General features: G+C 44.3%; 1 protein-coding gene and 1 long non-coding RNA gene across 4 annotated transcripts in view; one reads left to right on the top strand and one right to left on the bottom strand.

Annotated features, from left to right (window-relative positions):
• Window positions 1–24797, bottom strand: part of CDS2 (CDP-diacylglycerol synthase 2) — a 57534-nt gene extending 32737 nt beyond the window's left edge. The window contains exon 1 of one of the 3 annotated variants that reach the window (XM_070588846.1): window positions 24362–24797. In XM_070588846.1, the coding sequence (XP_070444947.1) occupies window positions 24362–24418 (57 nt within the window). In that variant the 5' untranslated portion in view covers window positions 24419–24797. Of the gene's footprint in view, window positions 1–3334; window positions 3613–5842; window positions 6374–24361 lie in introns of those variants that run through there. The other 2 variants (XM_008519804.2, XM_070588847.1) reach the window with 2 other exon arrangements.
• LOC139078171 (uncharacterized) lies at window positions 6868–10268 on the top strand. The gene is made up of 2 exons (XR_011530993.1): window positions 6868–6996; window positions 8311–10268. It is a non-coding gene; the product is annotated as an uncharacterized lncRNA (long non-coding RNA).
• Window positions 24798–25650: the final 853 nt, after the last annotated feature.

The following is a 25650-nucleotide window of genomic DNA, read 5'->3' on the forward strand; positions in this document are numbered from 1 at the left end:
CCCCAGGGATCTCCAGGGAGGACAGACCCACAGCCACAGTGGCCTTTCTGCTGTCCCTCAATACACTGAGCTCACTCCTGACTCAGGAAAGTTTTCACTGCTCAACCAGCCACCTCCCTCAGTCTCCACGCAGACATCCTCTCCTCAGAGGGTTTTTCCGACCACCCTACTTAAAAGAACGGCCCAAGTCCACCTCCATCATTCCCTCTCCCCTTAGGCTGCTTTCTTTTCTTTATCGCGCTTACCAACGCCTGAAACTTATTATCAATATCAACTTTGAAGGAGGGTGCTAGGGGAATTCATACGGCTCCACCCTCATCTGGTCCTGATAAACATTTTTCTTAAAATAATACACATTCCTTAATGACAACTGGGACATGCATCTTTAAAACCTCCTACAGTCCCACTACCCGAAATAGTTAACCTTCTGATGTATTTCACGCCAGTCTTTTTCTACGTATCCATGTTTTTTTGTGGGGGGATAACAGTTGTTACCACACTGCACACCCAATTCCTGTGTTGCTTCCTATTCACCTCTATCATCAATGACTTAAGATGAAGCTACTGACGGCACACTAATAAAACACGCAGGTGACACATAGCTCACAAAGATAAAGACAGAAAAATAAAAAAATGTCAATGTGCTAGAAAGATGGGCCAATTACACAGATATAAAATTAGACAGCAGTTAACACAAGATTTTAACCACCAGTTCAGAAGCACAAATTAAGGGAGACATAGCTTAACAGTAAAATACACACACAGAGACTTAGGACTTTAGTTGATAATCATAGTTCACAGTTCGAATAACAGAAAAAACTAGCACAATTTGGGGGCCGGTCTGGTGGCGCAGCAGTTAAGTTTGCACATTCCACTTTGGCGGCCTGGGGTTCGCCAGTTCGAAGCCCGGGTGTGGACACGGCTCTGCTTGGCAAACCATGCTGTGGTAGGCACCCCACATATAAAGTAGAGGAAGATGGGCAGGGACCTTAGCTCAGGGCCAGTCTTCCCCAGCAAAAATAGGAGGATTGGCAGCAGATGTTAGCTCAGGGCTAATCTTCCTCAAAAAAAAAAAAAAACCCTAACACAATCTGTTCAAAACAAGACAACATGCCCAAAATGGAGTCATTTATGCTAAGCCCCACGTCACCAACCACAACTTGATTTAATTACAGTTTCGGCTCTCCCAGAAATGGAATATTAAACCAGTCAGTCAGGAGTAAGTAACTTGATCTGCACTAGTTAGGTGATCTGCCTGATAGACCCGTCATCCCCCCTAAAGAAAAGTAATCTTGCAATAACCAACGCACATGACCTTGTTCCGGCTCCCTTCAGCCTATAAAAGCCTTTCATTTTGTACATTTCCTCAGAGCTCCTTTCTATCTGCTAAATTAGATGCTGCCCAATTCATGAATTGTTGAATAAAGCCAAGGAAACATTTGAATTTTACCTGCTGAATTTATTTTTTCAAATCTTAGGCTATATTAACACAGGTATGGTCCTGCTCTAGTTAGCACTGGTCAGACCTCACCTAGGGGCAAATATGGCCACAACAGTGCTTAAAATAGGAAAGACAAAAAGAGCAAGATCTTACTTAACAGAAACAGATGAAAAAGCCAGAGGGGCTGAGCCTGGGGACACCCAGGGAGTGAACCTGCATCGCTGCAGTGCTAAAAAAGTAAAAAACAAGTTTATGTCCCTAACCAGGGGAAATTATTAGGCAAATTATGGTAAATCGACTTTCTGTGCAGCTATTAACAAGACAAGTATAAAGACCACGCAGCAACATGAAAAAGGCAGAATACAAAACCACGGCCGTACTGGGTTTCAGCTACAAAAAGCACGAAGACAGCTGACGTGCGTGTCAGTTATCAGTGTCAGTTATCAATCTACTGCCTCTGGGACTGCTTCCTTGGTGACACTGCCGGGCTGGGTCAATCCTGATCTGCTAGACATCTAGTATTTTATTACCCAGCTTCAGTTCCCCTTTCTGTGATAAAAGTGCCTTAAAGTTGCTTTTGGGTAATCCTCTCCTCCCCTACCAGGAGCAGGCAGGTAATTTAGACCTAATTAGTCAGAGCACTGTACTCCCTTGACCACAACCACGGGGTCAGAGGTGGACATACCTCCCAGTTACAGCAATTCCCCGTACGTCTTCTGGAGCCCCCAGGAATAAGGCATGACCTTACCCACGGGCCTTTCACCTGCTGAAGAACATCTTGCTACCAGGTGAAGCCTAGAAATGAAGCCAACATGAAGGAGATCCAAGAGATGGAGGGAGACCAAGGCTTGGTGCCATTTGAGCCCCTAGATTAAACTAGGCCTGAAGCTAGAATTCTCTTGCTCTTTAAGTTACCTGCGCTAATGGATTCCTTTCTCCCTTTTAATCAAGTTTGAATAGCTTCCTGCATTTACAACTAAAATAGTCTTAGTTTTCTTCCTCTCCCGGCACATATTCTGTCTTCTTCCTCTGCTCACGTCCTAAATGCCAGAGCTCCCCAAGGTTGTTATTTCTACACTGCACTCGTTGATGAGTGATCCACTGCCATCAGCCTCTATTCTATGGACCCACCTGCTCTATGTCCTCTCCCCCAAGCTACAGCACTACATTGCAACCTGCCAACAAGACACCTCGATGTCCAACCAGCACCTCAAACTCAGCAGGTCCAAAACTAATCACCTCCTTTCCCACCCACACCAGCTCTTCCTCCTGTTTTCCTTCAAGACCCTAATCTACAAGAGATGTGTCCCATGGGGAACACTGATCCTCATCACCGTCTCCAAATCCCCAGCCCTATACGTCATCAGTTCTCACAGTGTGATCCTGTCACTACAGCGTCTCTCCTTATGCCCATTCTCACTGCCAGCAGCCTTGCTGGAGTCTGCACATCAACCCTTCTCTACTACAAGAGCCTCTCAATTGGTTCCTCCACTAATTACTCCCCTCTCTAACTTACTCCTCACAAAGGTGCAGACTAATCTTCATAAAGCACAGCTCGGATTACACTCCTCTTCCCCCCATTTTTGTCTAGTGAATTAAAGACAAAGTGCCTCCCACTGCAGGTCCTCCACACTCTGCACACACTATACACTCCAGCCAAGCACAACCACCCACTGGCCCTGATTATACCCACCCTTCCCTCTTCTCCCCCTTGGCTCTCAGCCTTTTCTCCTCCCTGTTCCTCCTCCTTAGAAGCACTAAGACTCCTCAAGGAAAGTCTCCCCTGATTCCCGTCTATAGCAGATAGGAAAAAAAAAAAAAGCCCCCTCCCCAAAATAAATTAACTTCCTAGGAATCTGTGAATACTACATTATGTGGCAAAAGACATATTACCTTATACGGCAAAGATGTAAGTTAAGGATCTTGAAAGGAGGAGTTTATTCTGGATTTCCACTCAGGCCATAAATGTAATCACATGTATCTTAGTCCTTATAAGAGAAAGGCAGAGGGAGATCTGAGACAGCCAGACACAGAAGAAGGCAACGTGAAGACAGAGCAGAGACGCAGCTACAAGTCAAGGAATGCCAAGTCACCAGAAGCTGGAAAGAGGCAAGGCATGGATTCTCTCCTAGGGCCTCTGAAAGGAGGGCAGTCCTGCCAGCTCCTGGACTTCAGCCCTCCAGCCTCCAAAGCTATGAGAGGAATTTTCTGTTGTTTTAAGCCAGCCAGTTTGTGACAATTTGTTAGAACAGCCCCAGGAAACTCACACGCCCTCCTGTTCCCCAACTTCAGCTCTCTTCCAAGAAATCTCCCACAGCACGTTACATGTCCCCACACCCACTGCCACCATTTGCTGTGCTTTGTATTTACGTGAAGAGGGCACAATCTAATTTAGATTTAGATTTCAAACTCATCAAAAGCGAAGACTGTCCTAATCATCTTTGTTTACCTTCAGAGCTCCTTGTCTAGAATCTGGTAAAAGCTCAATGAGAGTTTTTTAACTCACTGAATTTTAATCAACTTCATCAACCTTTATCTACAAGGCCTAGAAAAATGGTTGCCAGCATTTGTGTGGGGAAGACATCCTAGAACTACAATCATTCAAACGCAACTAATGACTAAAAGGCTGCATCTTCAGCCCTTCCCAATGGTGAAAATGACTGGGGGGCGGGGAGCCCCTAGGAGACACCCATAAAACCCAGAGTGGTAATGAGCTTATTTCCGGACAGCAACTAATGTGTTGCCATGAATAATGGAATAAGTAGACAGAAACCTTTTAGAGCCCTAAATGATTCAATCCTGCCCTACAGAATGTGTAGATCTGTGCAATTTCCATTCATTTCCTGTGAATAATGGGAAATGCTCCAGGCAGAGTCAGAACACATCTGTCCTTTGGGCCAATTGGACTGCAAACCGGAAGACCCCTTCCAATGCTAACACTGCAAATGCTACCCTCATATTTAAAAACCCCTGCTCTAGTCCTCTCCATAACATCACTGCCACCTGAAATTATTACACACTTGTCTGTCTCCCACACTGGAACATAAACCCCATGTGGAAGGGATTTGATTCACTGCTGTATCCCTCAGCCTCCAACAATGCCTGGCATATAGATGAGCCTCAATGTTTTTCACAAAGGGAGGGAGGGAGGGAGGGAAGACGACAAGGAATTCAGTCAAGCAGTTCTCCACTTCTGAGTCTGTAGGTTAAAATGTTAGGCATAAATATCACATCACAAAAGCCAGCCACTTTGCACAAAATGTCCCCATCTCACCACGTTTAACATGGATGTGCAGGTTCCATACGAGGAATGAATGTGAAATTCTTCCTCAGAATGTCATAAAGATGAGCCTTCAAGCATCCAGGAGAAAAGAGGTAGATAGTAGAATGAGAAGAAATTTCAAGCAGTTTTGGACTGCTTTCACCTCCAGCATTCTTGCAAAAAAGGAAATACTTGCCTCTTGCATCTTGGACTCTAGAAGCTGAGCTCCCTGACAAATTGGATTCTGCTCCAAGGAAAGAGAGGCAGATGCATCAACCAAAAAAGAAATTACAGGACTGGCCCGGTGGTGCAGCAGTTAAGTTTGCACGTTCTGCTTGTCAGCGGCCCAGGATTTGCCGGTTCGGATCCCGGGTGTGGACATGGTACCACTTGGCAAACCATGCTGTGGTAGGCATCCCACATATAAAGTAGAGGAAGATGGGCATGGATGTTAGCTCAAGGCCAGTCTTCCTCAGCAAAAAGAGAAGGATTGGCAGTAGTTAGTGATGCATGGTCGGTGAGCCGAGGAGTCAAAAGAAAGATTTCTTGGACTCTCAAGATGTGGCAGTAGTGCTCTTTTATTTTGAGAATAGTGTGGAATAGCATGGGGACAGGACCCACGGGCAGGAGGAGCTGCTGCTGCCCCGGCTACTGCTGCAAACATGGGTGGAGAGTAAGGCTAAATTTAAGGCATAGGTATGTGAGCCATCTCTTCACAAGACAAAGGAAAGAACATGTAAAAAGGTTAAAATGGTATCAGTGCAGGTGGGGTCTGCCCATTGGGTGGTCCCACAACTTTTAGATAAGAATCAAATGGGATTAAGTAAAGGCCAGAAGCCACCACCCTAAATCAGTTACATGAGGTTGCCAGACAGTAACCAATTTAAGTTCTTGCCTTCCCCATTAAGAGTTTCTAGAGATAAGGCCAGCCCCCTTCTTCCTGGCACAGAGAGGGAGGCATCCTTACAGATAGAGGCTTCCCTTACAAATGTAAATGTTTCTCAGCAAAGGGCAAGCAAACTCCGGTCCTCGGAGCCTGCTTCTCATCTGCAGTTTTAAAATTAACCAGCCTAAAATCCTCATCAGTTAGCTCTGGGCTAATTTTCCTCAAAATAAAAAAAAAAGAAGAAATTACTCACCATCTTAATAACAAATCCAACAGTCATGGCCACTCAATCTTCACGTTCAACAGCCTGGCTATTGTCTTCACCCAACTCCGTCAGAGCTGAGGGTTGAGGTTTAATGAATCGAATAAACTCAAACACCTCCGTTATCTGGTATCAACAAAAAACCCACTAATCCATAGTGAAATTTCTAGGTAACCAAAACTTAGCTGCTTCAGCTATAAAAAACAGCTTCTTTTAAACATTTGGGGTAGCAAATCTTCCACCCAAATATTACTACGCACCTCTGCAACAAGGACACTTAAACAAGATATTACCCTATATTTTTGCTGTTGTTAAAAAACAAAGTTCAAGTAAGTAAATTTTAAAGCTCTTATTGGCTTTATTCGATGACTCATGAATCGTGGAGCATCCAATCTAGCAGACAAAACAGAGCTCAGAGGAACTGTACCAAACGAAAGACTTTTATAGGCAGAAGAAAGCAAGAACAAGGAAGTTCCATGAGGCTAAAAATAAAGCAGATTGGTTACTGCAAGGTTGTTTTCCTTTAGGGGATGACAGGAGTCTATCAGGCAGATTACCTGCTTAGTGCTGATCATGTGATTCCTGGTTGACTAGTTTCAGATTCCATTTCTGGAAGAGTCTCAGTTTGGTGCCGTAGGGCTTAGCATAAGCAACTCCATTCTGGGCCTGTTGTCCCATTGGTAACATCTTGAATTTCCACTGCTCTTCTGCAGGTGCAGGCCTCAGCAGCGAAGGAGTGAGGAGGCTGTCTGCCCCAATAATACAGACCCTGTGCTTCAGTGCTCAGGTTTGACTCCTCGAGTTTATCCTCCCTCACTGTCAGGCCACTTGCTATGGGTATACCTGCCTCAAGGGCATTTCCAAGTACCTCTCTCCCAGAGAACTCTATCAAGGGTGGAGAACTCAGGAGGCCAAGGCTCTTTGAACTAGGCCTGAGCTAGGGATGGACAGAGCCAGTGAACAGTTCACAGCCCGAGAGGGCTCTCAGGCTGAACGCCCAGTCAAGGACGTCTGGACGTGGACTGCAGGACATCGGCCCCAGCATTCTCAGAACATTTACTTCGAGAGGTCCTGGCTAGGAGCAACAACCTCTCAACCAGAAAGGCTTGAGGATGGCGAGGCAGCTCAGCACTTGGGTCCTGCAGGTAGGTACTCCGGAGCCTGAGGGAGACACGAGGTGGGAAGAAATCTATCCACAGGCAAAGCCTACGGGCAGGGAAAGGCATGCAAGTCAGCACAGTGCTTTGTGGGATGAGGGTGGGGAGCTATGCATGGCAGTCCAAGTCCTTTGTTACATCTACAGGCCATCTATGCCTCTGCAGAGTTTCATTCTATTGCGGGGTGGGGGCAGAGGATGACTGCCACAAAAGCCTCCAAACCACACAGCCTCCAAAGCAGTGAGCAAGTCTACAGAACTCATATTCACAAAAACATTCTCAGTACTTAAGAATGGCAATAGCGGAATTCACTAAAGCTATATGAATAATGAATGTCAATCCTGTAAACACAAGAGGGAGTGAGAAACTAGACATAAAACAGAAAAGGCTGCCGCTGACTTTCCAAAGAAGCAAGCCCCTCCTTCTCTTGGGGGAGAGGGCCTCAGAGGCACGGGGAAGGGGCGCGAGGACCAGCTATGCGACGCTCAGAGGAATCACATCACCACCTGGACCTCAGCCTCTTCACCTATAAAATAGAAACAATTCCCATCTCAAGGGTATTGCGGAGTTAGAATAAGGTGAGGCTATGTTTTTCAAACTGTGGGACGAGACCCACTGGGTCTTAAAATCAATTCAGTGGATCCCAACTAGCAAGGAAGAAAATAAACCACAGTGCCGGAAGTCAGGCAAGTGGCCGCCCTGAGAAGGCAGTGATTAGAAGGGATCGTGAGGGAGCTTCCCAGGTCCTGGTAATGATTTGTTTGATCTGGGGACCGGCTGCAGAGATGTGCTCACTTTACAAAAAATCACCCCACTGTATAATCATGATAGGGACCTATTCCTGCATGTACATTACACTTCAATAAAAAGTTTACACAAAAAGTAGAATAAGAATCAAACAGAACAGAAACTTCCGAATGTATCACAGATAGTAAAAGTACTGCTTCATGAAACTTTTGTTGCAAAGTGACATATACATACAAGCTTGGACTGGGACAAAGTGTAAAATGTATTTATCCCTGTGGCTCGAGGTCCAAAAAAGCCTGAAAGGCCCTGAGGCAATGCAGAGAAACGTTATAAACTAAATCATCACACAAATGCTGGTTGTTACTTGGGGGCAGGAATAAGGGGCAGACACAGCACTGCTGAACTTTTACAGACGAAAAACTAAAACACAGCGCCTGTGTGGTACAAAGGCACTCTAAATGACGTGCTCTCCCATCGCCCCACATACATCTGAGACTTACCCACACTTGCAGATCCCCACTTAGAAGTCTTTTTCTTTCTCTCCATAACCCTCAGGAGGAGGAAGAAAATCAACCAATAAAGCAAAACTTCTGCCTTAAGACTAATTCCTACCCCAACTCGAAGAATTTCCAAAGTAATGATGAGACGAAAGAACCCCAAGACAAACAGGAAATGCTGTCTTGGAACCAAAAACCACAGCACACTCGCAATTAAAAGGCTACAGTCTGCTCCGAAAAAACAAAGAATCCTCAAAGTTTGAGAACAACAGGTGGGATTCTTGGGAGCTGAAAGATGAAGATGAAAAGGGCTGCAGTGGTCTCGTCATTTCCCTACCGCCAGAGTCAGTTCCTCAGCACAGAGGGAAAGTCAAACAGAAATGCTATGCCTAAATCAATGTCACCACTGATGTATATTTTAAAAGAGCATTGCATTTTAAATTTTAGTAAGCTTTAATTTTAGATTTAGCACATTTTAGCAAATTTTAATTTTGAACAAAATGTAAATTTTACTTACTTTATTGAATAACCTATATAGGAATAGTAATTTTTATGTTTAGCATTTTAATTTTTATGAATTTAAGTTTTTACTTGATGTTCTGTAGTGTGTTCAAACTTTGTGCATCTGAATCACTTTGTCTTTTTCATTTCACAAATTCTAACCACTTTTTAACAAAATGTTGGGGTTGATACTAAGCACATCATACGTTAACATCAGCATGGTACTGCAATGCTAACAGTAAATAAACTGACATGCCAGTATTTTCTTTTTGCTCCACAATGCTAGTCACTAAGCTCAACAAATTCCTCCTGAAACCAGAGGCCTGGTTCACTGCTCAGCCAGATGCTAATCTTCACAGCTGACTTAGCATCACTCAAACTCCTGACCACCTTATGTGCTAAGAACAGCCAAGTCTGACAGCAACCAGGAGTTTGACAAAGCCAGCAGGAGAGCTGAGCCTTTGAGCTCTGCCTACTCTCTGCTCCCTGGGACATTCAGCTTTGCCACTCCGCCAGGAACCCCATGACAGATCATTATGCCTTTACTGAATCACGTGGGAGCTACAGAAATCCAAGACAAGGAGCCCAACTCCAGAGACTTCACCTGCTGAGGAAACAACATCTAACCAGGACTTGGACAGTCAATTTCCACAGAAGCCTGGAGAAAAGAGGGTGATGAAGAAATGGGGTGCAGGAGTCGAGAGGGTTCCATAGAGGAGGATGCAGCCTGAGCTGGGCCTCAGGGGATAAGGGCTCCTTGCCACGCAGGCCTCACCCTGGTGTAGCCCCTAGCCTGCCTGCACCCTGCAGGGTCTGCGCCGAGATGCCGCTGCTGCCAGCTTGCAGACACCAAGAAACTCAGTGGCCACTGTCACCATCTCCTCTCTCTGAGACCATGCAGCGAGGCAAGGGCTCCCCCACCACCATGGCCCTGCTGGCTCACCCTGAGATGCTTACAGGTCCTCCTGTGTGAGCAGCTCTGCCCAAACCATGGAAGAAAAATGATTGGGGAGACCAGGAGGCCAGGGAGGCAGAATGACTACAGCAAGGAGCATGGCACTCAGGTTCAGCCTACCTGGGTTCACATTCTAACTTGAAGTTCAAGGCTTTTTGCTCATCCCTATAACATAGGAGCCAATACTTCTGATAATCCAGCAAGCCCACCTCTAGAAATATATACGAATGGCCAGCTAGTCACTGCATGGTCAGGCCTTGTAATAACATCACAGCCCTGTTGAGAAGCCCCCCTGCCCCAAATCCGCCCTAGGCTACCACAGTGGCATGCTTGTGAAAAATGGATGATCATTTTTGAAAATCCTTTAAGAACAATACCAGTTTAGATCTTTCAACTTCTTTAACTATTAAAAAAACTCTTACAAATCAATGAGAAAAATGTAAACATGCCAACCAAAAAAAAAAATTAGCAAAAAGGACAACTTCCCAAATACCAATAACCTGTATCCCTTATTTAACCTAATAATCAGTGACATAAAAAATAAAAAGGCCATGAAAAACCATTTTTCTCACATCAGACTGAATGAAAAGAATATTCATTGGGGAATAGAGTTGGTGAAAACCAGTACACTCATATAGTACTCAAAGAAATGTAAATTAGTACCACCTTTCTGAAAGGCAATTTGAAAATATGCAGTAAGAGACTTTAAACGGGGGCGGGGGCTGGCCCCGTGGCCAAGTGGTTAAGTTTGCATGCTCAGCTTTGGCAGCCCAGATCCTGGGTGTGGACATGGCACTGCTCATCAGCCACGCTGAGGCGGCGTCGCACACAGCACAACCAGAAGGACCTACAGCTAGAACATACAACTATGTACTGGAGGGCTTTGGGGAGAAGAAGAAAAAAAGAAAGAAGATTGGCAACAGATGTTAGCTCAGGTGCCAATCTTTAAAAAAAAACCAACAAGATTCTGCCATGATCTATTTAACAAAGATGGGGGGAACGCCAAACAGACATTTTAAAACTGTAGAAAAAAGATTAGCAGGACATGATGAACGTGTTAACACAATTACATTCTGGGTAATAAAATTAAAGGTAAGTTAAATGTATACATTCCTGTCACCTTCGTATTTTCACCAAACAAGTATTGCTTCCATAATTTAGAAAAGTACAAAATGGATATATCTCAGCCTCTCACTCCTCTGTGCCAGCACCTTTACTGGCTTCCCCCTAAACTCCCTGGCATGGCCCTTAAGGGCCTTCCAGTCGGGACCCTTGTCTCATTCTCTGTCCACCTTTCCAGGCACATTCCTGTTTTTCCAGCTCAAATGTCACCACCCCCATCAAGCTCCATCCTCCACCCCTCCCCAGGCCATGCTAAATACCTCAGAAGTTTGAGCAAGCCCTAAAGTCACATACATGACCTCGTGAGGCAATATGACATTCTTCAAAGCAACCCAAAGAACCAGCACCCAGGGTCGGCTTCCACAACCACATTACCTACACGGAACCCATCAAAGCTGAGATTACTGGTCAGTGAAGGCCAGAAGGCCTGGGCCAAACTTTCCTGAAAAGGAAGGGCCCTGAAAAATCTCAAACCGTCCTAGTTTCCCTTTCCCTTTTTGATCCTCTGGACACCAGAAGTCTTGGTTTCTTCAACTTCAAATAGTGGCTCATTCTAGCATTTTGGATGTTATAAGACCAATGAGAAATGTAAGAGTCACGCGTTAGAACACCAAACCCAATAACTGAAGTAATTGTTCCCTGAGATCTAGGAAACAAGACATCTGACCACAGCTCCCAGGACTCAAGCGAGATTCTCCAGAACGATGAGACATCACTTGTCTGACAAAAAGCCCCTAGGAAAGGCGGAAGAAATGGTTCTTTGTCAGAAGTTCTCAAAATAGCTACTCTCGAGTGGCACGTTTTCAATATACCAGTATGTGCAAACTGAAAATTCTCTGAGAATTCTGTGGAACAGATAAGAGACAGAAACGGCAACTGCTAAGAGAAAACTGGATGTTTGGCTGACGTTCCTGTGAGAAAACAAAGCTCACATGGCTCTAGCTCTCCCAAATCCATAGGAAGGGACAGATACCAGCTCAACACAGCGCAGACTGGATTGTAGTGAGGGATTCTATTCACAGTCACCAAAGATCAGCAGTGAAGGGGGTCCCTGCGCTTCTACGAGCACCCTCACACTCAGAGCAGGATGGGACACCATAAACCTACAGTGGAAGGCAACAGAGAAGACTTATAGTCTATGCCTTTGGAGCAAAGCCCATGGGAAAAAACAGCCAGAGGTAATCAGAACTCCGGCCAGCCGGCAGTCTCCCTGGACCACATGGGACATAATGGGGCTATTTCCCAACCTCACCCTTCACTTGCTCTTGCAAGGACCTCTCATTTAGAAGACTCTATTATTATTTTGAAGACTGCATGTATTAATAACTGATTCATTTCTCCAAAGAGAACTGCCACATGGTGCTAATAAGAGCCTAACCTTCAGGCAGCAGGACACCTGAGTCTCAACGCCACCTGCCAGGACCTGTGCCACACCTAGCAAGGGCCAACATCTAGGGAACATACACTTCTGTTGCAAGGGCAGGAAGGGAGTGCATGTGTGATGAAAACTTTTATCCACAGTCATCTGGTTAAAGCAGCACCATTTCTGGCTGCCTTCAACAGGTCATTTCCACACAATTTCCTAAGAATTCAAGACCATTTTAGGTAGCAATTACTGCTCTGTCCTATGAGAGATCAAAAGACAGAAATGAAATGAGGAGGGACACTGAACTGAGGGCCTGGGTTTTCCTCTACTTCTAGAAAAGTGGTGCTGGACGTACTTGGGAGCTCCTGGGATGCAGGGAGTTTTCTCCGCATTATGTTTGTCAGACATCTAGGGACCACACACCAAAAGATCCTCAAGGCCTGTGCCTTGAGAGTTCTCCCACTGAGGAGCAGGCAGCTGCCTGTGCTTGACCCCCGGCCCTTCTTTCCCATCCTCAAACCTGAAACAGTCCCCCTTTTGTCTTTGCCTGTCAGTGACTCATCTGCCTGCCACCACTGGAGGAGACCCTCAGCCACCAAAACCAGTCTCAGCTACTCTCCACCTGCATCTTCCCACAGTTTTTCTTCTTCGTTGCTTCGTAGATCTCCTGCCAATTTTTAACAGGCATCTTCAGGCCTTTGGAAGTGCTCAGAGATCACTGGTTGTCCCAACATCCATTCTCCTTTTCTTCCATTGTAATAGGAACCCCAACGCTTAGCCAAGCACATGGCCTCCTAGAAGGGACGTTTCCCAGCTTCCCTTGCAGTCACGCAAGGACACATGACAGAGTTCTGGCAAATGGGATGTAAGCAGAAACAGTGAGTGCATTTTCTAGGAAGTGTCCTTACAGGAAAGGGGCAGGCCTCTTTCTCTTTCCCTTCTTCCTGCTTGCTGAAAAATGGATGTGATGGTTGAAATTCCAGCAGCCTTCCTGTACTAGAGATGGAAGTCACACACTCAGGATGGTCCAACAGCAAGACAGAAGGAACCTGAATCCTTGACACTGTGAAGCTGCTGGAATGCCAGCCTCCAGACTTCTTTTATGTGAGAGAGATATATATACTTCTACCTTGTTTAAGCCACTGTCATTTTTGGTTTTCAGTCACTTACAGTTAAACAGGGCAGGGACTACTTTTTGGCATAGAAGTCTGAGATTTTGCTGTAACGTTTAAAGAAATGGGTTATAAAACACACAGTGCTAGTTATTTCATAAGGTAACAGAGGCTTAAAAATATCATAAGAGCTTAGAAAAGTCCATAAAATGGCAAATATATGGATAAAGGTTTACTGTTCAAAAAAACTTGGGTCCCCTCACCTTCTGAGATGTCATCTTCCATAAAATGATTTTTGGGCCATTGTGGGAAATAATGTGGCCAGCATAAAACATGTCTACTTCTCATTCTACTTGCCTTCTCTGTGGTACTTGACACTGACCTCAAAAACTGGTTCTTTCAGGCTTTGGTAGCAAACCACACTCTCCTGACTCGCTGGTCTCCGACCCTGTCTCCTCTCCTCCATCAGCCGACTCCAACCAAACACAGGCACTTTCCAGGGTCAGCATCAGCTCTTGCCCTTCTTAATGTCAAGAGCAGAAGCCCAGAATTCACAGGTGTCATCAGTCAAGAGGAGCCATTTTTATCCTTCGCCACACAAACAAAACACACAGAAGTGTTGCAACTACCTGTTTTTAATGTTGTAAGATCAGCTCATCTCTCAAAACTCAAAACTTCCTGTTGAGGAGGGCAGAGAAAGCCATGCCTTTTGAGCTCAATATCCCCCTGAAATGAATGGCAACGAGTACACTAAGGAATGAAACCACAGTCTTAGACAGAAATAAGAGGGAACAGGGATCATCAGTGGATATGAGATGTCAACGAATTTCTGGATGACTAAGTAGATTGAGAGCTAAAATAGATGAAACAAAACAGAAAATGCAGTCAAGAGTATACACTTCAGGAAGAATCCAGGAAAAGTAGGAGCCCTCTGCCCTCTGAAACCCTGGAGAAGCTCTGCACTGAGATCTGACACACGGAATGGTAGATGAGATTTAGGGGGTTCTGCTCCCAACCCACTCAACCTAAAATGAAGCCTTCAGGCAACAGGTCCCGTCTGCAGCTTAGAGGTCTCAGTCAAATTCCCAGTCAGGAGAGAGGTGAGCCAAGACATTGCTGCGTAACTCCCCTATTCTCTCCCTTGTCTGAATGGGAAAGCTTATTTGGGTTATCCTGCCCCACTTCATCCTGTCCCTCTTCCACAATTGTACTTGGTGGGATGACAGATAACCCTTTAGTGCATGGTCATCAGACCCAATGAGCAGATTACTGGACATCAAATGTCAATGCAGAACTCTGAGGCACATGCAATGACCAGTAACTGGATGGGGCTTTGTGCTGCCCGCCTCAGGAGGAAGTGATGTGTTCTGCAAGCCAGAAGAGGAGGAGACTAAACCAAGCGCGCACGCTCTGCAACTTTCCTCGGATAACATTTTCCTGGGAAGACATACATGGATGGTTAACAGACAAACTTCACAGAATGCACATGATCCTCAACATGATGTTTTCAGTCAATGTTTATACAGAAAAAAATGTTTATTTATGTCTCAAAAATCCATCAACGTTTTTAAGAAAACAACGCATGGGAACATTTTTGAGTTACATTTCAAGTAACACTGGGAGAAGGTCAGAATCATGAGACAAATTTCAAAGCACTAGGTGAATTTCCAAAGAGACGTATGGTCTCCAAAGGTACTGGTATTCTGAGAGGCAGGGTGGCAACAAACGCTTTGTGAACACACGAGGAGCTTTCTTTTAAAAAACAGCCTGATGTCTTATAGCACCACACAAAGACATTTTTAATGTAACAAGGAATGTAACAAAGCTTTGCTCTGCAGTTTTTTCATTCTAAAGCATGGTCCACAGTAGTCCACAGGAAGATGAAAGCTTGCCAGTTCAGGAAGCTCTACAACACCACAAAAACAAAGGTAACAAGGTTACCAAGTCTGACGAGCCATCTCATGTGGACCCCATTATTACAGTGACCATACAATGTATCCTCCAAACTGGGACACTGGAGAGCAAAAGAGTGTCATCCTACTCATCACCCACCTCATTCACACAGATTAACGACTGCTTCAACCCTTTTCTTCCTTAATGAGTAGTACAGTTCATTAAAGCAGCAGTCCTTGAATGTTTTTATCTCAGGACCTCTTTACACTCCTAATTATTGATGACCTCGATAGTTGTTTATGTGGGTTATACCTAGCCATACCTGCCATTTTTAGAAATTAAAAGTGAGACATTCCTAAAATACAAGAATACGCAAGTATAGTAGTTCCCCCAAAAAATTAAAACATAGAATTATCACATGATCCAGCAATCCCACTTCAGCGTATATGCCCAAAGTAACAAAGCAGGGACTCCAAGAGATATCTGTACACCCATGTTCATAGAAGCATTATTCACAATTTGGGTTGTTTGCAGTTTGAGGCTACTACAGAGAACACAGCTTTCAATATTCTAGAACTTGTCTTTCAGTGAATATATGTACAGATTTCTACTGTGTAATCAGGAATAAAACTACTAGATCACAAGGTTTGTGTATATTTTATCTTTAGTAAATATTGACAGTTTTCCAGAGTGACTGTACCCATTTATCTTCCCACAAGCAGTAAATGAAAGTTCCATATGCGCCACATACTTGCCAACCCTTAGTATTTTCAGTCTTGTTAATTTTAGCCATTCTAGTGGGTGTGTAGTGGTATCTTATTGTGGGTTTCAATTTGCATTTCCATGATGACTAATGATGGGAAAATTTTTATTGACCATCTGAAGGGCCCATTTTTCTACTGAGTTGTCTTTTTTTATATATTCCCTTTGTAGAAATTCTTTATAGACTCTGGATATGAGTCCTGTGTCAGATATATTTTTTATAAATATCGTCTCATTGTCTGTGGCCTTTCTCTTCATTTTCTCAACAGTTCAATAAATAGAAGTTCTTAATTTTAACATAGTTCAATTTATCAATTTGTTTTTTTTAACAGGGATTTTTAAACATCACTATACCATTATCACACCTAAAAAAAATTAACAGTTCCCTTATAGTAAATATCCAATACTCAAATCTACTTGATAATTTTAATCTTTTTCTCTTTACCGCAGTTTGATTGAATGAGAATCCGACTAAGATCCAGAAATCATTAATAGGCCTTAAGTCTTTTAATCTGAAGGTTTTACTCTCTGTATCTATCTCTACTGTTCCCGTCGCTTCCCTCACTCTTTATTTTTATGTATGGGGGCCGTGTCTCCTCGCCAGCTACTTCTAAAGCAAGCAAGTCATTTGTCCAGTGCTGTTTCTCGACGTGTTCCTCTGTTCCTTCAATTTCCTGTAAACTAGCACTCAGAACCAGAGTCGTGATTAGGCTCGAGCATGATTTTTGGACAGGATGCCTCCATCAGTAGTGCTGTGTACTTCCATCAGGAGGTACACAACATCTGGTTGTCTCTGTGATGGTAGCAGCATGGATGGTTACTGCCTTGTTCTATTAATCCAATGGTGGGTGAAAATGTTAATATTCTAATTCTATCACTCCTTTTCTATTTATTCCATAAAGAAAAACTCATAATCAACTATTTGGTTACTCTAAGGTACAGTTCCTGTAGGAAAGGCATGATAATGCCTCAGAACTACCCACACTCTAAGCCTCATTGTTAGATGAGAAAACTAAAGGAAATTAGTGGTGGAACCAAGTTATAAACCAGATAGTCCAACTCCAGCGTCTGCTTGTAACCACTAAGCTATAATGCCTCTCCTAAGACAAAGAAACAAGTGAATATGTACTCAGTATTCCTGTGAGGGGAAGAGAGACCACAAGGTCAATCACTCATGAAGTTATGGCGGCTACAAATTTACGGTGGGAAGAAAATATACTTGTATCAAAAGCTTAAACAATGTACATCCCTGTTTGAGTAGGCAGTTCTAAACATAGAACTTATCTAAGGATATCATGCACGTGCAGAAAGGTTTTTTGTACAAAGATATTTCCTGCAGCTTGCTTACAATAGCAAAAAATTTAAAACAACTTAAATGGCTGACTGGTTCAATAAGTTAAGGTACAACCACACAACAAAATGACACACAGCCATTAACAATTATGCTGGGTTAAAATGTTTAAAAACCTGAACAATGTTTCGGGCATATTCTTAAGTAAAAAATGAGTTCTAAAACAATAATATACATAGTGCAGGAATGTGTAGTGTGTATAAAAAGAAAGGATGTACACCAAAACATTACCAGTGGTTATCTCTGAGTGGTAGGATTAAGATGATTCCTTTTCTTTTTGGTGCTTCTACAATGACTATCTTTTATTTTCACCTGTTTCTTTCATAAAATTAAAAAAAAAGTTTGAAATACTCTCTGCAAAGCACCCAAGGATTTAGGAAAATGCTTCTGGCAGCATAAAAAGACAAGCTATCAGATCATGCATGGTAACTATTATTACAGCCACAGGTAGCAATATGCCTGGGAGAGAGAAGGCATTTGAACAATGGGTATTTCTCTGAATGACAGGATTGCAGACGGATTCCATTTTCCCATGTACACATTTCCGTGATTTCTACAATAAATCCATGCCTGCTGAAACAGTATTGAGATGGGGAAGATCTGAAATGGACATGGAGAAAATGGGATCTAAATAGGTAGAGGAGGCGAGAGGGTGACAGAAAATGAGCACATTTCAAGGGTTGGAAATAGCAAGAGCCAAGATCCATGTCACAGAGGCACCAAGCAGGAGAAAAGGCTGGTTAGGAGAGACAGCTATAAAGGACCAAATTTAAGAGATACAAAAAAGGGGCCGGAATTCTTTTTTTTTTCTTTTCTAGAATTCATAAGGTGGTTTCAGAGCTGTTAAAAGATAAAAAGGACAGATACTAGAAGGGGCTGTGAGCAAATTTTGAAGAGAGGGAGCTCAATTAGAAGTGTTTACAACAGTGTAGTCATCAATTCCCGAAGTATGTGAAATATGCAATAGCAACAGATAAGAAATCAGTGTAACACCTGGTTAGAACCTGTGACCTGGACTGGATGAGGCAACAGACACAGGGACTGATGGATTTCAAGCTGAGCAACTCAGAAACCTGATTCTACTTGCACAGGAGACAGAAGAAGGAAGATCAACGTCCAAGACAAGAAAAGTCAGATCTAAGACAGAGTAAGTCTGCAATGACTGAGGGACATGCACCTAGGAATGTCCTCCAGACCACTGAAACCACAGGACTAGCAGGACACAGACTGTGGGGACAAGGTTCTGAGAGTCATCCACTGAGGGATCCAGAGCCAATGACAGACATCCTCTCAATGTCAGAGACCCAGGAGCAGAGAATGTTGCCAGTAACTCCTAGGTCTCAAGGGCTCTTTCAAAACCACAACAAAGTCTTCAGAGAAGCCCCTGAGGTGACCTTAATACAAAGGAGCTGCTGCCAAAGGGCAACAAAGCAAAAGAACATCTGATTTGGGAAGGCCAGCTCAGGTCCTTCCACATGGAGGGCAGGCACTCGCGAACACTACAACCTGGCACCAGTGGCTGCCTCCAGGGAGGAGAACTAGGTAGGCAAGAAGGAGGCGTTCACAGTGTACCCTTTGCACCTTTCAAATTCTGAACCACTCATTGCCTAGCCAAAATAACAGAATAAAGTTTAACTTCCTTTTAAAGGTCACTCAGCTAAGTGGGCCCTATGCCATCCCCACTGTTGAGGCAAACAGCATGAGAACAAAGATCAGGGACTGGCAGGACAAGCCGCCTAATGTGGACCAGGTCTGCCCTCGCTGGCGCTGCACCACCACCCCAACCAGGCAATCACCACGTGACAAGGTTTGGAAGGCAAGAACTCTGTCCAACGTCAGGAACAAATCAGGATTCCTCCAACAAGACCCCGGCAAAATTTAATAATCAAGAGACATGGTCTCTTGATCTCTTTTACAAACTAGAGGCAGAATATGTACAAGGCTGTGCTTTCTCACCCCTGGCACTAGTCAGGAAGGCTGGGGAGACAGGTAACAGGTTAAGAAGCTGTGTGCAAGAGAGTTACTGTGCATGCCCGCTGGACCACTAACGAGTTCACCTATACTCCACCTATGTGGATCCCAGAAAAGAGGGAAGAGTGGGCAAATCAGAAACACTGATGCTCACATTTTTTCAAACAGTTTAAAGGATGATTATTTGCCCTATGAAATTAGTTACAAAATTCATTTCAAAAGTTTCCCAGATGCATTCAAAGGTTATATGATTTCTTCAAATCACTGGAGAAAGAATGGATTTAGAGCCAAAACTGGTATAAAATCCTGGACATTTTCCTCATGAACACAAATACCAGCGCTCCCTCAGAGGTAACAGAGACCGTAGACAGCAGACACTGGACCCAGAGAATGTTCTAAGGAGAAGGTGTGTTGAATATTCAATGAATGGTTATTGCTAGAACAAACAGTTCTGATACTAAGAGTCATCAACTGGAAAGCACGTATTGCGAGCAGGCTTACAAGGAGAAGCCCGCACGTCATTGGGCATTTCTCTCAAGGATACCCAAGGGGCTGCTCCCAGGGATGCGCTTAAAATATATAAATCACTAGGCATCCAATAACTGGGAAAACTGAACCTAGTCAACTTTTTCTACCAAAAAAAACCTTTTTCCCCAGAATCTCCACATTTACTGAGAATTTACTTTTTTTAATATATTTGACATTTTGAAAGATGTATTTTCCTATTTTTGTAGCCACATAACAAAAATAGGTGATATTTGGGCATCTTTTCTATTAACATCAATCAATGCAGAGCTTGTAAAGTCTGTAAGTTAATTCTGTACCTTGAAGGCAGCATTATGCAACATGAGGAAAAAAACAGGAATTAAGAAAACCTTCGTACTATTAACCATTCTGCATCTAACCAGCTGTGTGAGCTTCAACGAGTTAAACTCTCTGGCCTACGGCATCCTCTTGTATAAAATAAAGACCTCTAAAGTGCCTTCTAGATCTAACAACCAATGAGAGCAATTTCACATTTTTGTTTTTTTTTGGAGGAAGATTAGCCCTGAGCTAACTACTGTCAGCCCTCCTCTTTTTGCTGAGGAAGCTTGGCCCTGAGCTAACATGCCCATTTTCCTCTACTTGTTTATATGTGGGACGCCTACCACAGCATGGCGTGCCAAGCAGTGCCATGTCCGCAGCCAGGATCCGAACCAGCGAACCCTGGGCCACTGAGAAGTGGAACGTGTGCACTTAACCACTGCACCACCAGGCCGGCCCAATTTAACATTTTTAAAAGATATAAATTCTTCTAATGAAATATCACGAATCTGTGCAAACACAAAACATTTTAAACAAAATTAGCTTTTTAAAAAAGTTAATTTTAAGTAGTCATAAATTGGGAAGTAATTGAGTTTTTAAAATAAAATTAAACTGTTTGATCAACCTAAAGAAGAAACTTAAAATGGTGGGTCATATGACAAATCAACCTTTCACCTGCTCTCCCTATTTAAGTCTGAGAACCACAGTTAAGGTTTACTGATTGTTCAATGCCCGAAGTATTTCTCAACGTAAAAAAAAAGTTGGAAAGAAATAAAGCATTTCTCCTACATCTGAAGTAGTTACAGCTCTTAAGATTTTATCATTTCAGCAGTTCCCTCTTAAAAGTCTATTAGAAAACAATTTGCAATTATTCACCACTGTCCTCAAATATATTATAGTTAGTGCTACGAAGGAAAGATAATTGCAGACAGCAAGGCTCCTTCTACAGCTAAAGCTCGACTGTGATTCTGAGCACTGAAAAATTCAGCAAGAGAAGAACTGAAAAGATAGGTCCTAGAAGGCCAAGCCTTGTTTACAACACTTTCCTTAAAAGGGCGAGAACAGGAAAAGACTACTCTCAACACTTATAACTTGAAGATTTAATCATCTGCCAAGACTGGAAGGTGAATATTAAGTTTTTTTCCCTACGAAACTATATTTCAACAACAGCTAACACATCATTACAATGTGACAATTCCTGCCCTACCTATGTAATATGAATACTCATTTAATGCACATAAATATCCTCTGAAGCATATGCTACTTTACCACCTCCATTTTAGAGATGGACAAACAGGCTTTTATACAAGTGATTTGCTCAGTTACACAACCGCTAAGTGGCAGGCTAGATGGATCCAGCTGACTCTTCAGTGCCTGCTCTTTAACACTGTCTTCAGTTAAAATGTCAACTCCCATTTCTAAATGATGTCACTATTTCCTCCCATACTGCTTTCATTGATCTAGAAAGGAAGCCTCCAAAGGAGTAAAGCTCTAATTTAAATCACACTCCAGTAGCTAAGCACGGCAGAAAACCCCAGAATCATCACTCTAACCTCCAAAACGAAGTCTCCTGAACTGCCAACCCAATCATAAATCTTACCATGCCAATCTTTTGGCTCATGTTTCATCATTTTCTTTCCTAAATTCCACTGGAAAAGCATGGTTAGACAGGAAGAGGATTATTCCCAAAGCTTAAATTCCAAGTTTCTTAGTTTGGCAACAATACCGTGCTTTGGGACTTTAAAATCATAAGCATGATTCCCAGAGGAAAACATTTCCTTTATTAGCAACTGGCTTTGAAAATTCCATTCTAGGATGCTAAATAGAACAAAATATCTTCTGACCTTCATAATAAACATGTTTTCCAGATTATTTTGAAACTAACGATTGTCTGCTTATTTACAAGACAATTTTGCCACAGCAGTTAAGCAAACGTAACGTTTTAAAGTAACCTTTCAAATTTGTTCCAGTCCTTTTAACGAATTGACTTGATAGTGTTTTCTGAATTCCTCTACTATGAAATAAGCTCTCATTTCACAATTCATTTCCCTCTCAAGATATGCTTGTTTTGTTATTTCTAATTTTCTTAAGTTCTAACACAAGAATATCAGCAAAGTCAGAATCATGGAAGTAAGTTTCTTCAAACTATGAAATAGAATAAATCAAGATTTTTAAAAACAATACTATAGACATTCATCAAAGGCAGATAAAGCATTTCACAGTTCTTAAAATGTTATCTTTATTATTAAAAATCCCATACGTGATAACTCAGAAATACTGAGTGATGGGGTGAGGGGCTGATTGCCTTGTTCTGGGCTAATGGACTGCATCAGGCTTTTAGCAGAACACAGCAGCTACTGCGCTTTAGGGAGCAATGGGCACTTAGTGGAACTCGCAGCTCCAGGCAGTCTGTCACCGTATAAGTGGCTGAAGTGCAGTTGTAAAAAATTAAGGCACCTTCAGCTGGACAGCTCCTCCTGCCCTCCCTATCTAAAACATGGAATGGGAAAGAACCTGGAAGAGGGACCCAATGAGTTGGGTAAGGAGGGTAGAAATTTTGTTTCATTTCATAATCCTGTGCGGTTTTGTGTGTGTGGTTTTGTTTTGTTTTGTTTTGACAAGTATGTCTTACTTATTACAAATAATTACCTTTCAAAAATATAGCCCACTGGTTATCATGCCGTCTTTTTTCTCCCTCTTCTAACACCTTCTAGGTCCACAAAGTCTCATTAACATCAAGTCTGATCTGTCATCCTTAAACAGAGCTACCCAGCCTCCAAACACCTGAATACTCACCAACCAGTGTATGCAAGGTGGGGACAGAGTTCTTGCAGGCCCCACCAGGATATTTAATGGGAAGATTAGAGATTTCAAAGTATCTTAGCTCTGCAAGCAGCTCCTAAACTTGCACTGAAGCCCTAAATTTTCTCCAAAATATATTCTAAAAATCACCACGGAGAGTTCTCTTTGGATGACCCACTGTCGACAGCAACAACAAAAATGTTGTTTACAACCTCATTATCGTTCACCCAAAACATTTCTCCTCGTATAACTGCTCTGTTGACACTCTGTCACCAAATCCTGTGCTTTCTCCCTTCCTGATGTCTCCCCTAATGTCCCTTTCCTCCAGTTATCAAAACCTGCAAGCTATATACGTGGGTGCTGTGGGCCCGGTGTATGGCAACAGGGATTGGTGGAAACAGCTATCCCTCAGCTCCAGCCAGACATTAACCAGGTGGGAATATGATGGCAGATCGTCCAATTACCCAAGACAGGCAAGAAATTCAGACTTTTAGGAGAAATCTCCTGGTTTTCAAAGCAACATGTGGACCAAAGAAAACATCTGCAGGTCACCAAAGCCTCGAGTTAACCAGTCACTTTCACTCTGGTCCAGGCTCCCTCAATCCACTGTACACATCACTGCCAGATCCATTTACCAAATACACTGTTCCTGACCACTGCTACCTCGAGACTCGAAATGCCAAGCCTTATGCTGCCATTCAACGTCCACAGCAACATAGCCACTCTCCACCTTCCTCAAGTCCCCTACACAACCCTTTCACTTCAAGGAAAGCAGTCTACTCCTCTCATCCCTCACCCCTCAACAAGCTGCATCCCCGCCAAGATGGCCTCTTTTTCATCCTCTTCCTCTACCCCATCAATGCCCACACTTGAAGCAGGAAACAAGCCCATCTACTGGGAGTATCCTTTCAACACCTGCTGACTATGTGAGTTAAGAAACTTCTCTGCTTAAAGCGAACAGATTTAATTTTCAAGAAGGCATCTAAATCCCCTAAAAGGCTAATCCCCTGGCCTTGTCTTGATAAACTCCCCGCCAAAAAGATAACATTTTAAAGGGGAGCGGAGACCCTAAGTCGGGCTCAGAGGAGTCGCCTGCCAGACGAGGCTTTGCCAGGTCTCGACGTCTTCACAAAGAAGAAGGCCTCGGGGAGGTGGGGGACAAGGAGGGGACCCCCAACCTCAGCAAGAGGCAGGCGGCCGTGCGCAACGCCCCGCGCCCTCCTTCCTACGCCCCGGAGATGCCACCCCCAACTGGACCCAGAACTGTGTTCCCAGAGCCCCCACCTGCTGACCCGCGACGCGCGCTCCGCGGGGTCCCCGCACCCCAGGACCCTCCGCGCTGCCCAGGCCCGCTGCCACTGTTGGCCGAGACAAAGGGTCAGAGGGCGAGAGGACCCTTCTGCACCGCCCCCTGCGCATCTCCCGGGGGCGCCGCTGCCCCGGCCGCGCCCACCCCGACGCCGCCGCTACCTTGTCCTCGGGCGGACCGTCCGGCTCGCGGGCAGTCCTCTGCCGCAGCTCGGTCATGCTGGCGATACGGGCGCGACGTCGCCGCGGGCGAGCAGCGCAGCCGCCGGAGAGGGCAGCTCAGCGGGGACGCGCGCGGACTCCGCTCGCCCGGCCCCGCCCCGCCTGAGCGGCACTCAACTCCGCAGCGGCTCGCAGGCCCCACCGCAGCCAGCCGCCAGTCCTGGAGCTCGGCCCCGCCCAGCTCCGCCACCGCCCTTTCACTCGGGCGGAGAATGATAGCCCCGGCCCCACTTGCTCCTTTTTCGGGAGGAGGACTGCGGAGCGAGCGCGCACGCGCACCGCCGCCATGACGGCCCCGGAAATCCACCAATGGCGCGAACCCGCCGGGGGGCGGGGCGGTGAGGGCGGGGCGGAGCGAAGTGGAGAGGCGTGCATTGGACAGCAGCGCCACGGAGCGGAAAAAGGCGTGCGTTTCCGAGGGAGACTAGCCAATGGGAGCTCGGGCCTCACCGCGGATGGCAGGCGCTGGCGCCCTGAGTTGACCGGCGGGAGAAGCGGCAACCCTGAGCCTCTGTCCTGGCTAGCTATCCTCGTTCTCTCGGCTTCGCCAGGGCTCTTCTCTCACACGTATAAATAGACACTTGTTAGGCCTTGCGTGGAAATGCCTGGGAGCCCACCTGTGTAAGAGAAAGGGATCACGTGATAAGGAAGTGAAACCCAAACTTCAATCTGCGTTGCTTTGCGAAGCTGTCCCTAGTACTTATTGAACTTTAATTATGTGCTGGGCTGAACTAAGTAATCGCTTTATGTCATTTAATCCGCACAACTCTTAGAAGTGGATATGATTTTCATTTTACAGATCTTCCGCAGTTTTTCAGATTGTTTTTCTGTCTTCTGGACTGTTGAAAGACCTTTTTTTGGACAGGCGCTTGCCTACTTTGTTCACAACCGGATGATCCTCTATTTGACACATCCATGTATTTATTAAATGGGTTTAAAATTTCTCCTAAAGGAAAATGATTTACCCCAGATCTCACGGCTAGAAAGTGCCAGCTAAGAATTAGAACACAGATCTCTTACCAAAGTCCACACTAACCAGTGTACATACTGCCTACCTTCCTAAATTTAATACCCTTATGTTCAAGCATCGCCTTTAGCGGTTCCTATTTGATGCTTTGTGAGTGATGTAAAACAAGTATAAAATAGGGTCCCTTCCCTTAAGCATATTGTAATTTAACAAAGAGAGAAACTTGCATACTTAGAAGTTTCATATTAGCGATTTTGACTTC

The sequence above is a fragment of the Equus przewalskii genome, chromosome 21, assembly GCF_037783145.1.
Source record: "Equus przewalskii isolate Varuska chromosome 21, EquPr2, whole genome shotgun sequence".
NCBI lineage: Eukaryota > Metazoa > Chordata > Mammalia > Perissodactyla > Equidae > Equus > Equus przewalskii.